The sequence below is a fragment of the Belonocnema kinseyi genome, chromosome 4 (genome assembly GCF_010883055.1).
Source record: "Belonocnema kinseyi isolate 2016_QV_RU_SX_M_011 chromosome 4, B_treatae_v1, whole genome shotgun sequence".
Classification (NCBI taxonomy): Eukaryota; Metazoa; Arthropoda; class Insecta; order Hymenoptera; family Cynipidae; genus Belonocnema; species Belonocnema kinseyi.
Window position 1 is genome coordinate 42,521,952 of NC_046660.1, and position 19,586 is coordinate 42,541,537.

The window sequence follows — 19,586 nt, forward strand, 5'->3', positions numbered from 1 at the left end:
AAATATTTTATATAATAATAAGTGTATAATTTATTTAATAAATATGTAACAAAGTAATACATAGGAAAACGATCTTATAAACATTGGATACTCGTTTTTTAATACTGTATAAGGTAAATATGTACAATTATTATACAATTATTGTACAATCAGGTTTATTTGAAACCGATGTTGGCAGTGATCTGAAAAAAAGAAGAGAGTTATTTTGATAAATTTTCAGAATAAACGGGAGATTTTCTGTGTGGCCACTGGATCGGAAAAATTGTGGAAATTTAAAGCTGTTCATTGAAAATTTCAATTTCTATTTTGAATTCCTCCAATTATTTCGAAAAAATGACAATAAAAACACTTTCTGACAATTGTCGGCTAATACCACTATTCCTTTACTATTTCCTTTACAAAAAAAAAATCCAAGAAATTATATAAATTTCAAATTAAATCGTTTGAAAAAGATATGCGATGCTAGTCCAAATTTTTTTTGAATAATTTTTAAGTTTGGAGAATTAATTTTCAATTAAAAAAAGAAACTAATTTTCTTATAATAAACAGTTTCATTTTGTACCAAATTCTGGAATTATCAATTCAAAAAAGCGAGTTTTCTGCAGAACAGGTTGAATTTTCAGTTCAAGAATGTGAATTTTCAACAAAAAATTTAATTTTAAACAAAATAGTTGAAAAATTAATTTTTAACAAAAAAAAACAAGTAATTTTCAACTAAAATTATGACTGTTCAATTAAAAAAATTAGCTTCAAAGAAACTAATTCATTTTTTAACCAAGAAGTTGAACTTTCAACCAAAAAAGAATTGAATTCAAAATAATAAAACAATTGTGCTTAACCGAAAAATATGAATTTCCAATAAAATAGTTAAATCCTAAGCCAAAAAAAGATCAATTTTCAAACACAAAAATTAAATTTTTAATAAAACAAAAATTGATTTTCAACAAAATACATAAATTTTCAACTAAAAAGATGAATTTTCAACTAAAACAGGTTAATTTTAATTGAAGACACAAATGGAATTTTGTCATTTTAAGTTAAAAAAATTATTTCACGATGGAAAAAAATGTCCAACAAAGTAATTAAATTTTCGGTTCTAAAAATTAATTTTTAATAAACAAAAATTTACCCCCCCCCCTCCCCAAAAAAAAAGAATTTTCAACTTAAAAATATAAATTTTCAACAACAAATTTAATAATAGATATTTGAACAAAAAAATTTTTCAAGTGAAAAAACAGATATAAAGAACAAAAACGAATTTTTAATGAAATACATAATATTTTAGACAATCCATAAATTTTCTATCAAATTGTTGAAATTTCAAGCTGAAAATTTGAGTTTTCTTAAAAACAGGTTGAGTTTCCAACTTAATAATGTGGATTTTTTTTCAACAAAATTGTTAAATTTTAAATTAAAACATTAATTATTAACAAAAAAAAAACGAATTTTCGACTAAAATCATGAATTTTGTATGAAAATAGTTCATTTTTGAACCAAGTAGTTGAATTTTTAGCCTAAGAAGAATTTAATTTGAAATGAAAAAAAAACAATTGGGTTTAAACAAAAAATATAAATTTACAATAAAATAGTTGAATCTTTAGATAAAGAAATTAATGTTGAATAAAAAATTGAATTTTTCAACGAAAAAGATGAATTTTCAACCAAGAGAACTAATTTTCTACCAAAAATAAGAATTTTCAACAAAATACATCAAATTTCAACTAAATAGTTGAATTGTCAACTAAACCCTATCAGTTTCAATTAAAAAGTCACTAATGGCGATTTTTGTTTTGTTAAATTATGAACTATTACATTCTTCGTTGGAAATTCATCTTTTTAAGCGGAAATTTCAGTCATTTGGTTAAAAGTTGAACTTTCTTTAAAAAAAAGATACTTTTTCTGGTAGACGATTTACAGTTTTTGTCAGATTTAAAAAAATTTTATTTTGTTACTAAAAATTAATTATTTTGTTGAAAATTCAACTTTTTTTTAAGAATTTAAATTTTTCTATTGAAAATTCGTCTATTTGGTACATAATTAAACTTCCTTGTTGATTTTTTTCAAATTGAAAATTAAGTTTCTTAAATGCAAATTTAACTACTCCATTTTAAAATTAATATATAAATACTCCATTAGTCTTTTTTAGTTAAAAAATTCAACTATTTGTTGAAAAAAATTTTACAAACGAAAAAATATGAACTAAAAGTTAATTTAAATAAATTTGGAACATAACATCCATCTTCTTAGTTGCAAATTCAACTATTTGGTTACAAATGTACGTATTTTATTGAAAATTCGTCTTTTCTGGTAAAAAAATTAAACTTCTTGCTTGCAAATTCAACAACTTGTTTAAAAATTATTTATTTTGTTTTGAATAATTATATTATTTAAGGAAAAATTAAGAAATAGTGACATTAGTGGACAATTGTTAGAAAATAGTGTTTTTAGTTTTATTTTTTTTTCGAAATAGTAGCAAAATAGTCTCATCGCATAAAAAAAATGTCCAAAAGTGTTACTCCGATGCATCAAGTTGTTACACAAATCATTTCTTATTTAAAATTTTTCATGCGTATTTTGAAAAGGCCTGAGAGCAATATACTTTATTGAAAATGATCAATTTAGAGCGAAATTGTTTGAATTCGTGCGATTTTTTTTTTTTATAAAGAGAGTAGCCACCCTGATTTTTATTTGAAAATACTTACTCGTTCGTACACAGTCCAGGCCATGGCGGTCATTAGAGTTCTCCTTAGCATTCGCGGGACGATTCCTTTGAAGTAGCCTAAGACTCCGTATTTTCGATATACAAAAACAAAGGCACCATGGACGTTATGGAATTTGCTCGGATACAATTGCATTTTTGTTTTGACAACGTCTGCAGGATGTGTGATGACTGATGCACAAATGCCAGCTACGATTCCACAACAAAAATGAGTGGAAGTCACATGACTGTAGTGTGGAAGTTCTGGAAAACAATTAATATGATTTTCATATTTGCGAAGTGTAAATATTTTTCTCTTATTTATTATATTTCACTACTTTTTCGACTGATATTCTAAATCTTTGATGAAAAGGTTTGTTGTAAATCTTACCTGTGGATACTGTGTTTTTGAGTTGGGTATAGAACATGAGGTAGAGGCCACTGTAGGGCGCATCGCGAAGTAAAGTTGGTACGAGGCCACTTGAAAGACCTTTCACGCCTTCGTATTTGTAAATTATTCTCAGCGCCTCACCGATGCTGTTATATTTGTACACGCCGCTCTGAAAGTAAAAAAATATATATATTTGAGATTGAGAAGGTGTATCATTGTAGGATGTGTATTTTGAATAGTTTAAGAAATAAATGTAAAAAGAATACTTCCATGGTTTTTAATAAACCCGTATCTCGTTTTTTTTGTGTGTGTTAAAATTAAGTTTACATTTTCATTTTTTGAACAGAGGATTATTCAGGGTGTCCAGATACCTTGAAAACTTGGCAATCTCCTTAAATTTCTGACGAGAACCTTGAATTTGAATTTTTTGTTTGCTTTTAAAACAGTTTTCGAGGGGTTGGCCACTCGGTTTTTGAGTAACATTATATTTCAAAATTTTACAAAATAATTATAAAGGTTGCAAAATATTTCAAAGCTTTTATAATATTTAAAAGGATTTTGAACACTTCAGAAAGAGTTCACGTATTTCAAAGACTTTAAAAGGATTCAAGGACTTTAAAAAGGGCGTGTAGGCAAGATTTCAAAGATCTTTAAATTTTCAAACGATTTCAGAAAATTTCTGAAGGTTTCAATAAATTTGAGATTTAAAAAGATTTTAATGGTTTCAAACGAACACACAAGATTACACAAACAAAGATTAATGAAGGATTTCAAAAATAATTCAAATAGCTTAATGATTTAAAATGAATACAAAATATTTCAAATATTTAATGAAAATTGCATAGGAATATCAAAAGAATACAAGAATTTAAGTTTTGTTTTAAATGTCAAAAAAGGTACGGTACACCAGATTTCAAAATATTTTAAATAATTTCAAACAATTTCAAAATAATTCACAAAGATTTGCAATGATTTCAAATTTGGTAAGTGGATTTTAAAAGATTTCAAATAATTTTAAATTTTTAAATTTTTAAGATTTAATAATTTTAATTTTAATAAATACAAAATATTTCAGGAAGATTTCAAAAAGGGTACAGTGCACCAAATTTCAAAACACTTCAAAGATTTTAAATAATTTCCAAAATTTTTTTAATATTTCAAAAAGATTTCACAAACATTTTTGTTCAGACAGTTTAAAAATATTTCACAAAAGTTAAAAATAATCCAGTAATTTCTAATAAATGCACAAGATGTAGGAAAGATTTCACAAGTGTTTCAAAGAATGTATAAGGATTTCAAACGATTTTAAGAAATTTATATATTTTAAAAAGTGTATAGTGCAGCAGATTTCGAAGGGTTTAAACAATTTCAAAATGTTCCAATAAATTTGAGATTTCCAAAGATTTTAATGATTTCAAACGAACACAAAAGATTTCATAAATACGGATTAAAGAAAGATTTCATAAATATTTCAAAATACCTATTTCAAAACATTTGACAAAGGTTTCATGGATTTCAAAGATTTTACCAAAATTGTAAAAGAATTCGGATATTTTAATGACTTCAAATGAATAAAAAAGATGTGACAAATATTTCAAGGATTGCGATCAGAATTTCAGAAAGATTTTAAATTCGAAGATTTGGAAACATTTTAAACGGTTTCAAATTTGTTTAGAAGATTTGAAAAGATTTCACAAATATCTCAAAACATTTCACAAAGATTTCAAAGATTTTATCCGATTTTAAAATATTTCAAATAATTACAAAGATTTCAAAAATTTCATAAATTTCATAACAATTTTATACAGATTTTTAATTCAAAGATTTCAAAATATTTCGCAGATATTACAAAGATTTTTAAACTTTCAGAAGATTTTCAAAAGGTAAGATTTAAAAAAAAGTAAGTCAGATTTCTAAGATTTCTAAGATTTCAAAACATTAAAAAAATTTGCAATGATATCAAATTTTTTTAGAAAATTTCACAAAGATTTCAAACATTTCATCAAAAATTCATAGAGATGTCAGAAGAATACAATTATTTAAAAAAATTTTAAAAAGGTACAGCATACAAGACTTTAAATAGTTTCCAAATTTTTACAATATTTCAAAAGAGTTCACAAAGGTTTCCAATATTTTAATGATTTCAAATGAATACAAAAGATTTCACCAACATTTTTTTGTTTAGAAAATTTCAAAATATTTTACAAAAGTTTCATGTATTCCAGTGATTTCTAACAAGTAGGAAATATTTCACAAGTATTTGAAAGAATGTTCAAGGATTACAAAAGATTTAAAGAATTTTTAAGATTTCAAAATATATTGCACCAGATTTCGAAGATTTTAAACAATTTCAAAAGGTTTAAATGAATTTGAGATTTCAAACGAACACAAACGATTTCAAAAACACGGATTAAAGAGAGATTTCAAAATATATATTTCAATACATTTCACAAAGATTTCAAAGATTTTACCTAAATTGTAAAAGATTTCAGATATCTCAATTATTTCAGATGAATACAAAAGATTTTACAAATATTTCAAAGATTGTGATACAAATTTTATATAGATTTTAAATTCAACAATTTCAAACAGGGCTCAGATTTCAAGGATTTCAAACGAACACAAAAGATTTCACAAACTCGGATTGAAGAAAGATTTCATAAAGATTTCAAGATACATATTTCAATACATTTCAAAGATTTTACCAAAATTGTGAAAGATTTCAGATATTTCAATGATTTGAAAAGAATACAAAAGATTTTACAATTATTTCAAACAGTTTGATAAAAATTTCCGAAAGATTTAAAATTCAAAGATTTCAAACAGGGCACAATACACCAGCTTTCAAAGATTTCGGAACCTTTTGCAAGATTTTAAATGATTTCATTTCATTTCCTAAAATTTGTATAAAGATTTGAAATTCAAAGAATTCAAAAAGGGTCAGTACACCAGATTTCAAAGAATTCAAAAGATTTAGCAAAGGTTTTACAAAGTTTTCAAACATTTCACAAAGATTTTGAAACTTTCAGAAGATTTTAAGGATTTTCAAAAGGGCACGGTGAATTCGATTTTTAAGATTTCAGAATATTAAAAAAATATTAAAAGAATATAAAAAAAATATTAAAAAAATATTAAAAATATTTAAAAAAAAATATTAAAAAAAAGAATATTAAAAAAAAAATTAATAAAAATATTAAAAAAAAAAAAAATTTGCAATGATTTCAAATTTAGTTATAAAATTGTTTAGAAGATTTCATAAAGTTTTCATCATAATTTAATAGAAATGTCAAAAGAATACAAGCATTAAAACATTTTTTTAACAGGAACAGTACACCAGATTTCCAAATATTTTACATAATTTCAAAATTCTTATAATATTTGAAAAGAATTCGCAAAGATTTGTAATATTTTAATGATTTCAAACGAATACAAAAGATTTCATCAACATTTTTTTAGGAAATTTTCAAATATTTTACAACAGTTTCAAGTATTCCAGTGTTTTCAAATAAATAAAAAAGATGTAGGAAAAATTTTAAAAGTATTTCAAAGAATGTATAAGGATATCAAAAGATTTTAAGAATTTTATAGATCTCAATAAGTGTATATTGCACCAGATTTCGAAGATTTTAAACAATTTCAAAAGGTTTCAATGAATTTGAGATTTCAAAAGATTTTAATGATTTCAAACGAACACAAAATAATTCACAAACACGGATTAAAGAAAGATTTCATACAAATTTCAAAACATATTTCAATACATTTCACAAAGATTTCAAAGATTTTACCAAAATTCTAAAATATTTCATATATTTTAATGATTTCAAATAAATACAAAAGATATTACAAATATTTCAAAGATTGTGATAAAAATTTCGTAAACATTTTAAATTTGTTTAGAAGATTTCAAGAGATTTCACAAATATTCCAAAACCTTTCAGAAAGCTTTGAAGAATTTCAAAGATTTTACCAAAATTTAAAAAAAATGTAAAATGAACACAAAAGATTACACAATTATTTGAAAGATTTCATAAAATTTGTTTTTAACATTTTTTAAAAGGGTACAGTACACCAGATTTTAAAGATTTCAAAACATTAAAAAGATTTCACAAAGAACAGGGTGTCTAGTGACCTTGAAAACCTAGAAATCCCCTTGATTTCTTCACGGAAACCTTGAATTTTAATTATTCTTTTTCTTTTCTTTTAAAACAGTAATTTTATCGAAATGAGAAGAGTGATTTAAATCTTTTAGCCTATTATGAAAGAAACATCTCGTTTAGAAAAATTCTTACTGCTCAACATTTTTTTATTCGTCAAGATATAATTTATCTTTTTTCATTTACAGAATAAATAAAAATATTTTCAAGGCACTTTTTGTTAAGGAGTTCAACTTATGAATGATACAAATTATTAGATTAAAATTTCGATGTTAATTTAGTTTCAGAATTAGAATAAGTCATGGCCATACAGCGGATTTTTCGAGTGGTTGACTACTCGGTTTTTGAGTGTACAACAAATTTCAAAAGGTTACAAAATATTTCTAAAGATTTCAAAATATTTTTAAATATCTTTAATATTTCACGGACGTTAACGATTTAAAAAAGGCGCGCACGCCAGATTTCAAAGATTTCAAAAATTTGAAACTATTTCAAAAGGTTTTAATACATATCAAAATATTTCACAAAGATTTCAAGGATTTTCAACATTCAAAAAAATGCGTGTACACTAGATTAAAAAGTTTTCACAAAAATTCCCCAAAGATTTCGAGCATTTCACAAATACAAAAGAGTTTAAAGATTTTAAAAAGGGAAAATTTAACCACATTTCTAAGATTTCAAAACATTTCAAAGATTTTAAACAATTTCAAAATTTTTTTAGATGATATCAAAATATTTCACTAAGATTTGTAATAATTTAAATAATTCCAACGAATTCTCAAAGATTTCAAAACATTTTTAACATTTTAAATAACTTCAAAAATGTTTAGGAGATGTCAAAACATTTCACACCTGTTTCAAAGATTTCATAAAACATTCATAAAGATTTCAAAACAATAAGACAATTTCAAAGATTTCAACAAGGGTGCAGTGCACCAGATTTGAAGGATTTCAAATTATTTTAAAGCTTTTAAACGATTTAAAAATTGTTGACAAGATTTCAAACGATTACAAAAGATTCCGAAAGGTTTCTCAAATATTTTTAAGAATTCTTAAGGATTTACAACATTTCATGGATTTCAAAGATTCCAACTAGGGTACATTACACCAGATTTCAAAGCATTAAAAAGATTTTTAATGATTTCAAAAGATTTTAATAACTTCAAACGGCCAGAAAAGATTTCACGCACAAAGATTAAAAAAATATTTCAAAGATTTAAAAACATTTCAAATATTTTAAACGATATCCACATTTTTTATAAGATTTCAAATATTCCAGTAATTTTAAACGATTACAAAAAATTTCATAAAGATTTCATAAATATTTCACAATTTCTTTAAAGAATTCATAAGGATTACAAAAATTTCAAAACATTTCAAAGATTTAAAGCAATTTCCAAAGGTTTCAACTCATTTGAGAAGATTTCAAAAGACTTCAATGATTTTAAACAGACCAAAAGATTTCGCAAACAAAGATTAAAGAAATAGTTCACAAAGATTTCAAGAATTTTAAAGATTTTACAAAAGCTTCGAAAAAATGCCAAGCATTTCTTAAAGATTTCAATGATTTCAAAGACATTACAAAAATTTAAAAATATTCCTAAAGATTTCACAAAGATGACTCATGTTCGCAAAAAATTATAATTTGTTTACTATTCGGATTTCTTTTAAACATTTTGGCCAATAAAAAATGAAATTGCTCATTTTGTACATGTATCCCAAACGTTTATTTGATTATTTGATGTAAAAAAGGAGATATGGAAAATTTTGATTTCTTGACCTGGAAAATCTGGAAAAGACCTTGAATTTTGTTCCTAAGAATCGCTAGACACCCTGACGAATTCAAACATTTAATAAAGATTTTATACTTTTAAAAGATTTCGGAACATTTCAAAGATTTGCAATGATTTCAAATTTTGTCTAGAAGATTTCAAAAGTGTTCACAAATATTTTTTTGTAAATTTATTTTCTTTTTTGTTTTTTTAATAATTTCAAAATTTGTAGAATATTTCAATGGTTTTATATAATTTAAGATTGTTTAGAATATTTAAAAATATTTCACAAATATTAAAGTTTTCGAGTAAACATTCTGTAAATGTAATAAAAAATAATACCTCGAATCGGGTTTTGACAACCGTTATTGGAATTAATAAAGCTCCGGACATTGAACGAGCTGTGATTCCCAAACTGACTGCCTGGAAAGGTGTGAGTGGATCTTCGAGTTCGAGGACGTGTCTTATCCAGTGCAGGGATGAAAAGTAAAGACCAACGCCTGGAATTACTCTGGTTATGGACTGAAATAAAATTATTATTTATGAAAATTAAAAATACATCAAAGTCTTTTTTATCGTAAGAAAAAGCATGATATACTTACAGGGGTCATTCCCTTCCATAATCCGAATATGTTTTCATTTTGAACTATCTGAACCATGGTTTTGACCATTCCAGATTTTCCACGCCTGAAAAAACCATAGAAATTGGATATTTTTTAGTGTTTTGGGTAAAAATTTTTAACAAAAATTTCGAATAACTATTTATTTTTTAGTCTTATTCATTTATTTTTAAGGTTACATAAATATACTTTTAAAGATTGAAGATTAAATATTTTCCAAAAGAGACGAATTTTCTGCAAATCATTTTAATTTTTTAAAACAGAAATATGAATTTTTAACGAAAAAGTTAATTATCAACATAATACGAGAATTTTCTTCTAAGAGGATCCATTTTATACCAAAAATGACGAATTTTTAACTAGAATGATGAATCTTCAACTAGAAAAATAAATTTTCAAACACATTTGTTGAATATTTAACCAAAAAAAGTAAATTCTCAACGAAAAATTTAACAGTTAATATTTAAATACAAAAATATTTGAGTTTCAAATAAAAAACAGTTGAATTTATTCAAAAATAAACGAATTTTTAATCAAATTATTAAATCCTTAACCAAAAGAGATGAACTTTCAAGCCACAAAGACTAAATTCCAAACAAATTATTTAATTTTTAATCAAAAAAAGTATTTTCCTCCAAGAAAGAAAAAAAAATATGAGGAAAATTATATTCTTGAAGGGAAAATACTTTTTTAAATACAAAATACAAAATAAAAAAATCTTTTTGAAGATTTTTGGAATGTAAAAAGTATGTAGAAAATTTCTAAGAATTTTATTTTTATTTTCGATGATTTTATAAAATTTCAGGATAAATTTGAGTTTGTTTAAAAAATATTTAGATCTTTTTAACAATTGGAAAAAATTGAAAAATGTTTCGTAAATTTTTAGACATTTTTTAAAAGTTTTAAAATATTCTTAATCTCTTTAATTTTTTTTAAATTCTTAAAAATCTTTTAAGCTGACACAAATTATTCTTAAAATTGTATTACAATCTTGCCGATTTGTTTTTGACAAATCTTCTGTAAAGCTTTAAGATATTTTAAAATATTTTCCTAACATTATTTTTTCATAATAACAAATCTTGAACAATCTACAGTTTGTTTTACATATTTTGAGGTCTTATCAAGATTTAAATTATTTTTAAATCTTTTCAAATTTTATTATAATTCATATTTTTCCTACAAATTTTTTAAAAGCCTGCTGAAATAAAAATATAGTATAATATTTTGAAATCTTCAAAGCTTAAAATTAATCTTTTATAAAAAAACCTAAATCATTTAAAATGGTACCGACAATCTACGTACTCTTCATAAATAGATATATTCTAAAATTTTCTCCATAATTTGATTTTTCTCTTCACAACAAGTTAACAATATAATCGTTTCATTAATATTTAAAATAATTTACAATTTAAAGTAAATAAATTATAGGATTAAAATTCCTTATTTGGAAATTGGATTTACAAAATTCGAGAAAATTTATAACAACAAACTGAAAACTTCATATAGATAGCGCGAGATTTTCGATTATTTTTATCTACGTATTTTTTTTTAGATAGGGAAGGATTAGATTCCAAAAACTTTGAAAAGAAGCAGATTTGGTAAGCCCACAAAAAACTATACCAATTCTGTTTTATTTAATCTTTCAGAATTGTTTTTGATAACTTACCCCGCATTGTTACTGACTCTGTCTTGAAGTCTTGTTTTTATAAGATCCAACGGTTGAAATAAAATAGTTGAAAATGTTCCAGAGAAAGATCCAGCGAGGAAAGATTTCAATATGGGATGCTGAAAACAAATTGAAAGACGATGTTGGAATTTTAAGATATTGACAAGTGTTTTGAACTAAACTTTAAAATTACTACGCATCCGAGCCTGGTCAGCGCGAGTTCCTTGTACCTGATGAGGGCTTAAATGCCGAATATAATATTTTTTAAATTTAAGGCTTGATGACTTTGTTTATGAAAGTTAATTAAAAATAATATTTTAGCACATAAAAAGCTGAATAAAAAAGATTTCCATAAATATATTTTCAGTTATAAGTGTAGGAATATCACTCGCACTTACCAGTACCTGAAATTTAAGTTACATTTATAATTTAAAAGAGCTCAGTGTTAAAGGTTAAACAAATCCGAACAATGCCTGAAAAAATTATTTGAATTTTATTTAGCACCTGTCCCTATTATTCATACCTGTATTTTGGAAATTTAATTTTGATTTGTGAATTTTTTCATGCTGTTTGTATTTTTTAAACAAAGCACTTTTAAATTACAAATTTAACTTAAATTTCAGATACTGGTAAGCTTTTACTTTTAATAAAATTGAATTTTTAATTAATTTTCATAAACAAATTGCATAATTTTTATCTTAGTATCCCAGACGGACAAGTTATACGTAACTTCCGGAATTTTCCTAAGTTAAGTAAATTGATTAAACCGATAAATTAAACTTGAACATTTACTCTTTAATTTTCAACTTTTTTATTAAAATAAAATATTATTGGGATCATTATAATTTGTAGATTCCGAATATTATATTTATAAATTGCCAAGTTCTAAATTTAAAAAATGTCATATTACACATTTATTCCTCGTTAGGTACAAAGGACTCCAGCTGAACAGGCTCGACGGCAGAAATTTGGTGAAGTCAGGGGAAGTCGCATAGTGGGGGAACCCTACACAGGTAGCTGGGGCGTAATTGACCATCGCTCGAAAATAGTCTACAAGGTATAGAATTATCGATAAATCAGAGATAATTTTGATTGGTGGTCGTTAAAAGTTTAATCTTTTAATTAAAGTAAACAAAAATTAATCTATTGCGTCTATCAAATGACCTTTAATAGCACGTGTGATCTCGTGTTCATTGAGAGATATTGAGGAAATTTATTATGTTTTATATATTATCACTCACGAGACTTCACACGTGAGCTTAAATAATCTATGAGGTCATAGAAACAGTGATCTTTACAAGAATCCGTAATCGATTAAAATGTAATTATGTTTGTGATAATTAAAAAAGGGCACTAAAGTCTAACTTTTCAAAAAGAGGAAACTAGCTAAGCACAATCCAAATTTTGTTCAAACTGTTTTAACTTTAATAAACATTTATTTCCATAACTCTTTATTTTTTATTAAAGAAGGCAAATAGTTAGATTATTTTAGATTATCTTCAGGAAAAAATAAAACTTTGGGAATTAATTAATTATGTAAAAAATTTGTGTTAAAAAGCCTTGTGTTGCAATGAATCAAAGAATTACATTTAACTTTCGGTTTGAGAAAAACATGTTGCTGTGGGAAACTACGTTAGCATTCACTTGACCAAGTAAATAAATTATGACGCACGATGAAATTATCACCCTCGTTTGGTAATTAATAATACGGTTTGTCTAAACATTTCAAAACTGATCAGAAGACCCCCCAAGAATATTTTGTTGTTGTAAAACTAAATTGTACGAGGATATAAAGTTACATTAATTTGATAAGGATTACAATTCTATGATTGGTGGAGAAATTTTTTATCTTAAATAATGATTTTGTAATCTATTTTTTGTATGAAAAGGAAATTAATAATAATATAATCAATACGTTTATTGTTCCCAGAAAAGCTTTTGTCTTTTTCAATTCCTGTTTTTTAAAATTTTTATTATTTAACGGATTTAAAGTTTATAAATGCGTAAGTGCAAAAGGAAAAAATGTTTTTTTTCTGTTCTAAAATACTTGGAATAAAGAACAAGCCTTCCTTTATGGCCACTAATATTATAGTTTCAGTAAAAACAATTAGATTTTTAAAATCGATTACAATCTCAATTTTGAATTTTCAAGACTGAGGGGAGTCTTTAACCTTTAAAAATTATATTATTTAAATCTGGAACTGTGTAAAATTAAACAATCTTGAATTGAAAGCATATAATTATATCGAAATCTTGAAAATAATTTGGTTTTATTTTTAAATCTTTCAAAATTATATCGTTTAGAAACAAATATATTTTATTGTTGAAACATAAATTGAACCCAATGAGTAGTTAAATAATTTATTTTAACCTGAAATGTCTTCAATTGCTTGAATAAACGTTTGAAATGAAATTTATGGACAATTTACAAATTTAATACGTTTTTAATTGAAAATTTTTTAATTTAAATTACTAAAAAATGGTTCAATATCAAACTTAAAGCCTTTCGAACTTAAAATGCACAGCTTTCAAAACTTAAATTTTTTTTAATTTAAAGTTTTATATTTAGAGTACTGAAAATTTAGCAGATTTCCTGAAAATCTCTGAATTCACTAAAATTCTTAATTTCTCGGAATTGCTTGAATAAAAAGTTGTTTTAATTCCATAAATCTTAAGAATTCCTCATATTTTCTGAAATCTTTGAATTCTCCACATTGCCTGAAACCCTTGAATATCCATGAATTCCCTCGAATATTCTGAATTTATAGAATTTCTTGAATTCCTTAAATTCTTCGAAATATTTTGAAATCCTTGGAATTCAGGGAGTTCTAAGAATTTAGGAAATTCTACGACTTCATAGAATTGAGATGAATTTAAATATATCTGGGAATTCGGAAGAATTCAGTTGATTTCAAGGAAGTTAAAATAATTCAAAAGAATTTGAAAGAGTTTAAAAGCATTCGCAGGAATTTAAAAGAATGAAAAATCATTAAAAACTGAATATTTTTGAGGTAGCTTTTTTAACTTTCCAAGACCATTTCCACATTAATATGTAAAAAAATAAAAACATTTTCCTTGAAAAATAAAGTCATGCTTCTCAAATTATTATTTTTTAAGCGATTAAACTGTACAATTATAAAATAAGAAACATAGTAACCCTTTTTATATTATTAATTGGCCATGCATTGCTGCCTGCGCGCTGTAGATATAATACTATCAATTTTTATATTAAAGCCATAAAAAAATTAAACAACTGTAAAAGTAAAAGTATGCAAAGTAAAAAATGCTTCATGTTAAATCATTTAGAATAAGATTTTGAAATTAAAAGGTTAACAATTTTAATTGTAACCCTTCAAAAATGGTGTATATTTAATAGCAAAGAAGATTTTGAGAATTAATAACTATATCTTAGACAAATAATGTACATTTAGAGAAGAAGTTTACTTTAAAATGATTAAGAGCTAAATTTGTAAATCTGCCTCCTACTGATAATGGAGCTAAAATGACAGTAAATGTAACTAAGAATGGAGGGTGGTGTCTGATAAGTCTATCAATGATAAATAGTTATTTATGTATAGCATGTCTAATTTAAACAATGAAACTAGCCTTTGAAATCTTGCTTTCCCACAAAACTGTAACGTCATTAGCATCAGACTTTCAATTTAATTATATCTTATTTACAAATGTCAATTTATTTTTTTAATAATGACGTATTCAAACTAGGACAATCAGGCCTGAGAAAATTGAATCATAAAGTAAAATTAAAAATAAATTTTATTCAAACATAACTATACTATTGAACATGTTCTTTAATATTCTTTCTGTTACAACAGAAATTCAAAACTGAAAAAACCGTTCATTAAATAACAATATTAATGTATTATCAATAGTATACGCTGTGCTACAAAGCGCAGGAAAAATTGTAATTGATAATTAATAATATACAAATATTAAACAAGATTACTTTGATTCCATTTTTAATTTTTACAATTTGATTAATTCAAAAAATATTAATTTTAGCAATATGGTTTTATTTTTCAGGAAATTTCTGTTCACAAATTAATGTGGAAAAGGTCTTGGAGAATTGGAAAGATAACTCAAGAATATTTAGTTCTGAGTGATTTTTTTATTCTTTTGAATAGCTTGGAATGATTTTAAACTCTTTCAAATCCTTTTGAATTCATTCAATTTCCTTAAAATCTTTAAATTCCTACGAATTCCCAGATATATCTAAATTGTCAGCATTCGCGGAATACCCCGAATTATGAGGACTTCAGAATATTGTAAAGAATTAAGAGGAATCAAGAAGAATTGAAGGAATTAAAAATATTTAAGGATTTCAGAGAATTTCAGAGCATTAGGGATTTCAGAGAATTCAGAATATTGAAGGAATTAAAAAAAAAAAGAAGAAAGTCAGGGAAGTAAATGAATTAAGAATATTTAAGAAATTCAAAGAATTCGAGGGACGTCAGGAATTGAGAATATACCAAAATTTCAGGGAATTCCGAATATTCAAGGATTTCTGGGAACTCATGATAGTCAAGAAATGCCCAAATTTGAGGAAATTCAGAAAATTTCAGGGATTTCAGGGAACTTAAAGGATTCACAGAATTCACAATATTTCAGGATTTGAGAGCATTTAGGGGATTTCAGAACATTAAAGGAATTCAATAAATCCATTAAATTAAAGAAATTGAAAGAGTCCAAAGAATTCCGAGAATATTCAAATATATTAAAATTCAATAGAGAATATTCAAATTTCCGAATATGCAAGGAATAGATTGGAGAATATTACAAAAATATTCACGGAATTAAGAATATTCATATAATTTAGGGTACTTAGAGAATTTCAGTTATTTAAGAGCTTTTAAGAAATGTAAGGAATTCACGAAATTGAAGGAATTGAATAAGTTCGGGGAATTTAGAGAATGAATAGAATTCAAGGAATTTCAGAAATTCGTAATATTCCAGGAATTCTGGGGATATAGGGAATTCGCAGAAATTCAGAATATTCAACGATTTCAGAGAAGTGGAGGATTTCAGAGAATTCCGAATTTTAAAGAAATTCAGAATATTCAAGAAATTTAAAATATTTAAGGAATTTGAGAATATTTCAGGATTTCAGGGATTTCTTGAAGATTGAGAAAGAGACAAGATTTTAAGAAATTTAGACAATCTGGAAAATGGTAATGTTCTAAACACAAAACTCTTAATTTTGAAGTAAGAAATGCAAAATTTTAATTTGTACTTATTATGTAAATAAACTAAGAAGTTTAAAGACCTCACTTCTGGTTGAAATTAAAAAGTTATAATCTTAATAGATTTTTTAATTTTGATTGTTTTTACTGAAACTGATTTCAGAAGTAAAAAATATTAAAGGTTTTTTCTTCATTCCTAGTATTTTAAACCGAAAAAAATATTAGGGAATTTTATTACTCGGTAATTTTATTATTCGGAAATGTCATTATTCGGGATTTTCCAGCAGTGGCGCCGGAAGGATTTTTTTTGCGGGGGCAAACTCTTTCTATCGCATGTGGTAGACATAGGTACATTCAGATTTAGGGAGGAAGGGGCAAAAGGCATTAGTTGCCCCCTATTATTACTAATTGAACTTTACTTTTTTCATTTTAAACTTGAGAAGACTGAAAAATTCCGAAAAATAAAATTCTCCAAAGAAATTTCCAAATTGAAACAGTTGAAAAAAAAATTTATCAATATTGTTTATTTATTAAAAATACAATGATAAAATATTTTTATCAGAAAACAAATGATTTGTAATGTTTAGAGTTTTCTAAAATTACTGTTTGAATTTAAAATAATAATAAATAAGGATTTTTTTCAATGTTTAAATTCGGAAATTTAAAAATTTGGTAATATTATAAACTGCCCGGAATGTTACAATTCGGTAATTTTATTATTCTGGAATTTTCTAATTCGAGAATTTTATTATTCGGAAATTTCATTATTCGGGAACTTTCCAAATTGGGGAATTTTACAGTACCAGGAATTTTATTTTTCGGACTTTTTTAGTTGTCCCTTAAACTTATTTGCTTCTAAACTTTAAATAATTAAACGAACCAATCGTCCTAGTTCAGCGTGTACATCAACCTTAAAAGCATGGAAATTTCCTTGATTTTTTTACGAGAACCTTGTATTTAATTTTTTTTCTTTTAAAGCAGTTATTTAATTTGAAAAGTAATTTAAGTCTTTTAGTCTGTTATATAAGAAACTGCGACTGAAAAGTTTTTTATTTATGGAGATAAAATGTATCTTTTACTCATTACAGAATAAATAAAGTGATTTCTAAGTATTTTTTCTAGACTTTGCCAATTATTTTACAGAATGCAATGAACATACTTCAATATTGTGAATAATTCTACAAGTTTTCAATTTCGTCTCCGCTAATATAGAATGTTTAAAAATATTATAAGGATTTTAAAAAGTTAAAAAGGGTACATTACACCAGATTTCAAAGAACATTTTATAAAGATTAAAAGGATTTCAAAAATTTAACAAATATTTCAAAAAATTCCAAAGATTTAAAAGAATCATAATAAACCAGATTTCTAAAATTTTAAAAATTGTACACAGATTAAAAATATTGTTAAGATTTGAAATGAATACAAAAGATTTAACGAATATTTCAAAAATTTATTAAATATTTTAGAAGAATACAATTTCAAAGATTTCAAAATGGGTAAGGTACACAAAATTTTGAAGATTTTACAACATTACAAAGATTTTAAACAATATCAAATAGTTTAATGATTTCGAACGAATACGAAAGATTTCAGAAATATTTCAAAGACGTTAAACGATTTTAAAAGATTCCAACAAATTTAAGAAAATTTCAAAATATTTCAATGATTCAAACGAACACGCAAATTTTTACAAAGATTGAAAAAAGCTTTCACAAATATTTCAAAATATTTCAAAAAATGTCACAAAGAATTAAACGGTTTTAAAGATTTCAAAAACTTCAAGGATTTCAAGGATGACTTATGTTTGCAAGAAATTAAGAATTTATTTATGAGTCTGTTTTTTTTTTTAATTGTTGGTCAATAAAAATTAAGTGGCCCATTTTTTACATCTATAAAAAACGATTATTTTATTATTTCATGTAAAAAACTTGACTTCTTGACCTGGAAATCCTGGATGTGGCGAAAACTTTTAGATTATTATTAATTAATTATATAGTTTCATGTGGTTTTTCCAAAATAAATCAAATAAATCGAGACGAATAGAACAATTTCTCAAAAGTAATTAAAAAAAAAATATTAATACAAGTATATAAGGCTAAGGAATAAAAAAATACTTACAGAGCCCAAAGCTTCCATTTTAATTAAATAAAAAATAAACACAGGTTTGTAGAGAAGCGTAGAACTTTTTGCTGTTTTCAAAAATAATATTAAACAAGATTTTCTATTTCGAAGAAGCGACTTGAATATATCTTAGATACTTCGCTCCTGGTCAATAGAATACTGATTTACAGACATAAGGGTGGTGTGTTGTGGTGTTCTGATTACTTACATTTCCACTTATCTGCATTTCTTCGCCTCTTGGGTCAACGAATTGACCCTGCATGTCCAACTATACTTGATCAGCAATTCACTGATAAAGAAAACACAAACGTGATTTAAACGTGACTCGAAAAATCGCACGCTTGTACATTTCCTTTCTCAGATAGGCTCAAAATAACGAATATTTTTTTTAATTTTATGGAAAATATACAAAAACCAGGGGCACATTTCTTTTAATTTCTTTTTATATTAACGTTCATGAAGGAATGTGAACCGATTTAAATAATTAATTCTTCTAAATTAAGTCCCTTATATATTGAAGTATATAAATTTCTAAAGATTCAGAAAAATATACTTATTTTGAGAGTCCAGAGATAACCTCCAAATTCACTTTAAGGAAATCCATTATTTATCGTTTATTTTTACACTTTTTTAGTCTTTTTAAAGGCAACAATTTTCTTTTACTCACTCGATTATGTAACTGCGTTTCTATTTATTATATGCGAAGAATATCTTAATTGCTCGCATATTAAACTTTTCAGAGAGGTTATATATCTAAATTGACAATGGTCTATTTAGTTTTCTTTAGATTTTAACGATTGTAACCAATAAAAAGCATATTTATATAGAGGTTCACAGCCATTATGCTACATTTTATAAAAAATCACTTGCTTATAACAATGGACGAGAATAGACAATCATCCAACGATATCAGTGATAAGATTATCTGTCAAAATCAAATTTTCCATTTCGTACTTGTTATTT

At 24.9% G+C, this 19,586-nt stretch overlaps 1 protein-coding gene and 1 long non-coding RNA gene across 4 annotated transcripts; one reads left to right on the top strand and one right to left on the bottom strand.

Annotated features, from left to right (window-relative positions):
- Positions 1-14: 14 nt before the first annotated feature.
- On the bottom strand, positions 15-19,513 carry LOC117170705 (mitochondrial glycine transporter-like). 3 transcript variants are annotated; one of them, XM_033357695.1, is made up of 8 exons: positions 19,291-19,513; positions 18,832-18,912; positions 11,302-11,420; positions 9,618-9,702; positions 9,358-9,537; positions 3,090-3,258; positions 2,703-2,962; positions 65-182 (listed from the first exon to the last, which is right to left on the bottom strand). In XM_033357695.1, the coding sequence occupies exons 2-8, from the start codon at positions 18,883-18,885 to the stop codon at positions 156-158; spliced, it is 894 nt and encodes a 297-aa protein (XP_033213586.1). In that variant the 5' UTR covers positions 18,886-18,912; positions 19,291-19,513; the 3' UTR covers positions 65-155. The 3 variants fall into 3 exon arrangements, with proteins under 3 accessions (XP_033213585.1, XP_033213586.1, XP_033213588.1); XM_033357694.1 differs by lacking the exons at positions 18,832-18,912; positions 19,291-19,513 and adding an exon at positions 12,212-12,345 and having other exon boundaries at positions 15-182; XM_033357697.1 differs by lacking the exons at positions 18,832-18,912; positions 19,291-19,513 and adding an exon at positions 18,621-18,788.
- LOC117170706 lies at positions 2,857-3,292 on the top strand. The gene is made up of 2 exons (XR_004466838.1): positions 2,857-3,000; positions 3,072-3,292. It is a non-coding gene; the product is annotated as an uncharacterized LOC117170706 (long non-coding RNA).
- Positions 19,514-19,586: the final 73 nt, after the last annotated feature.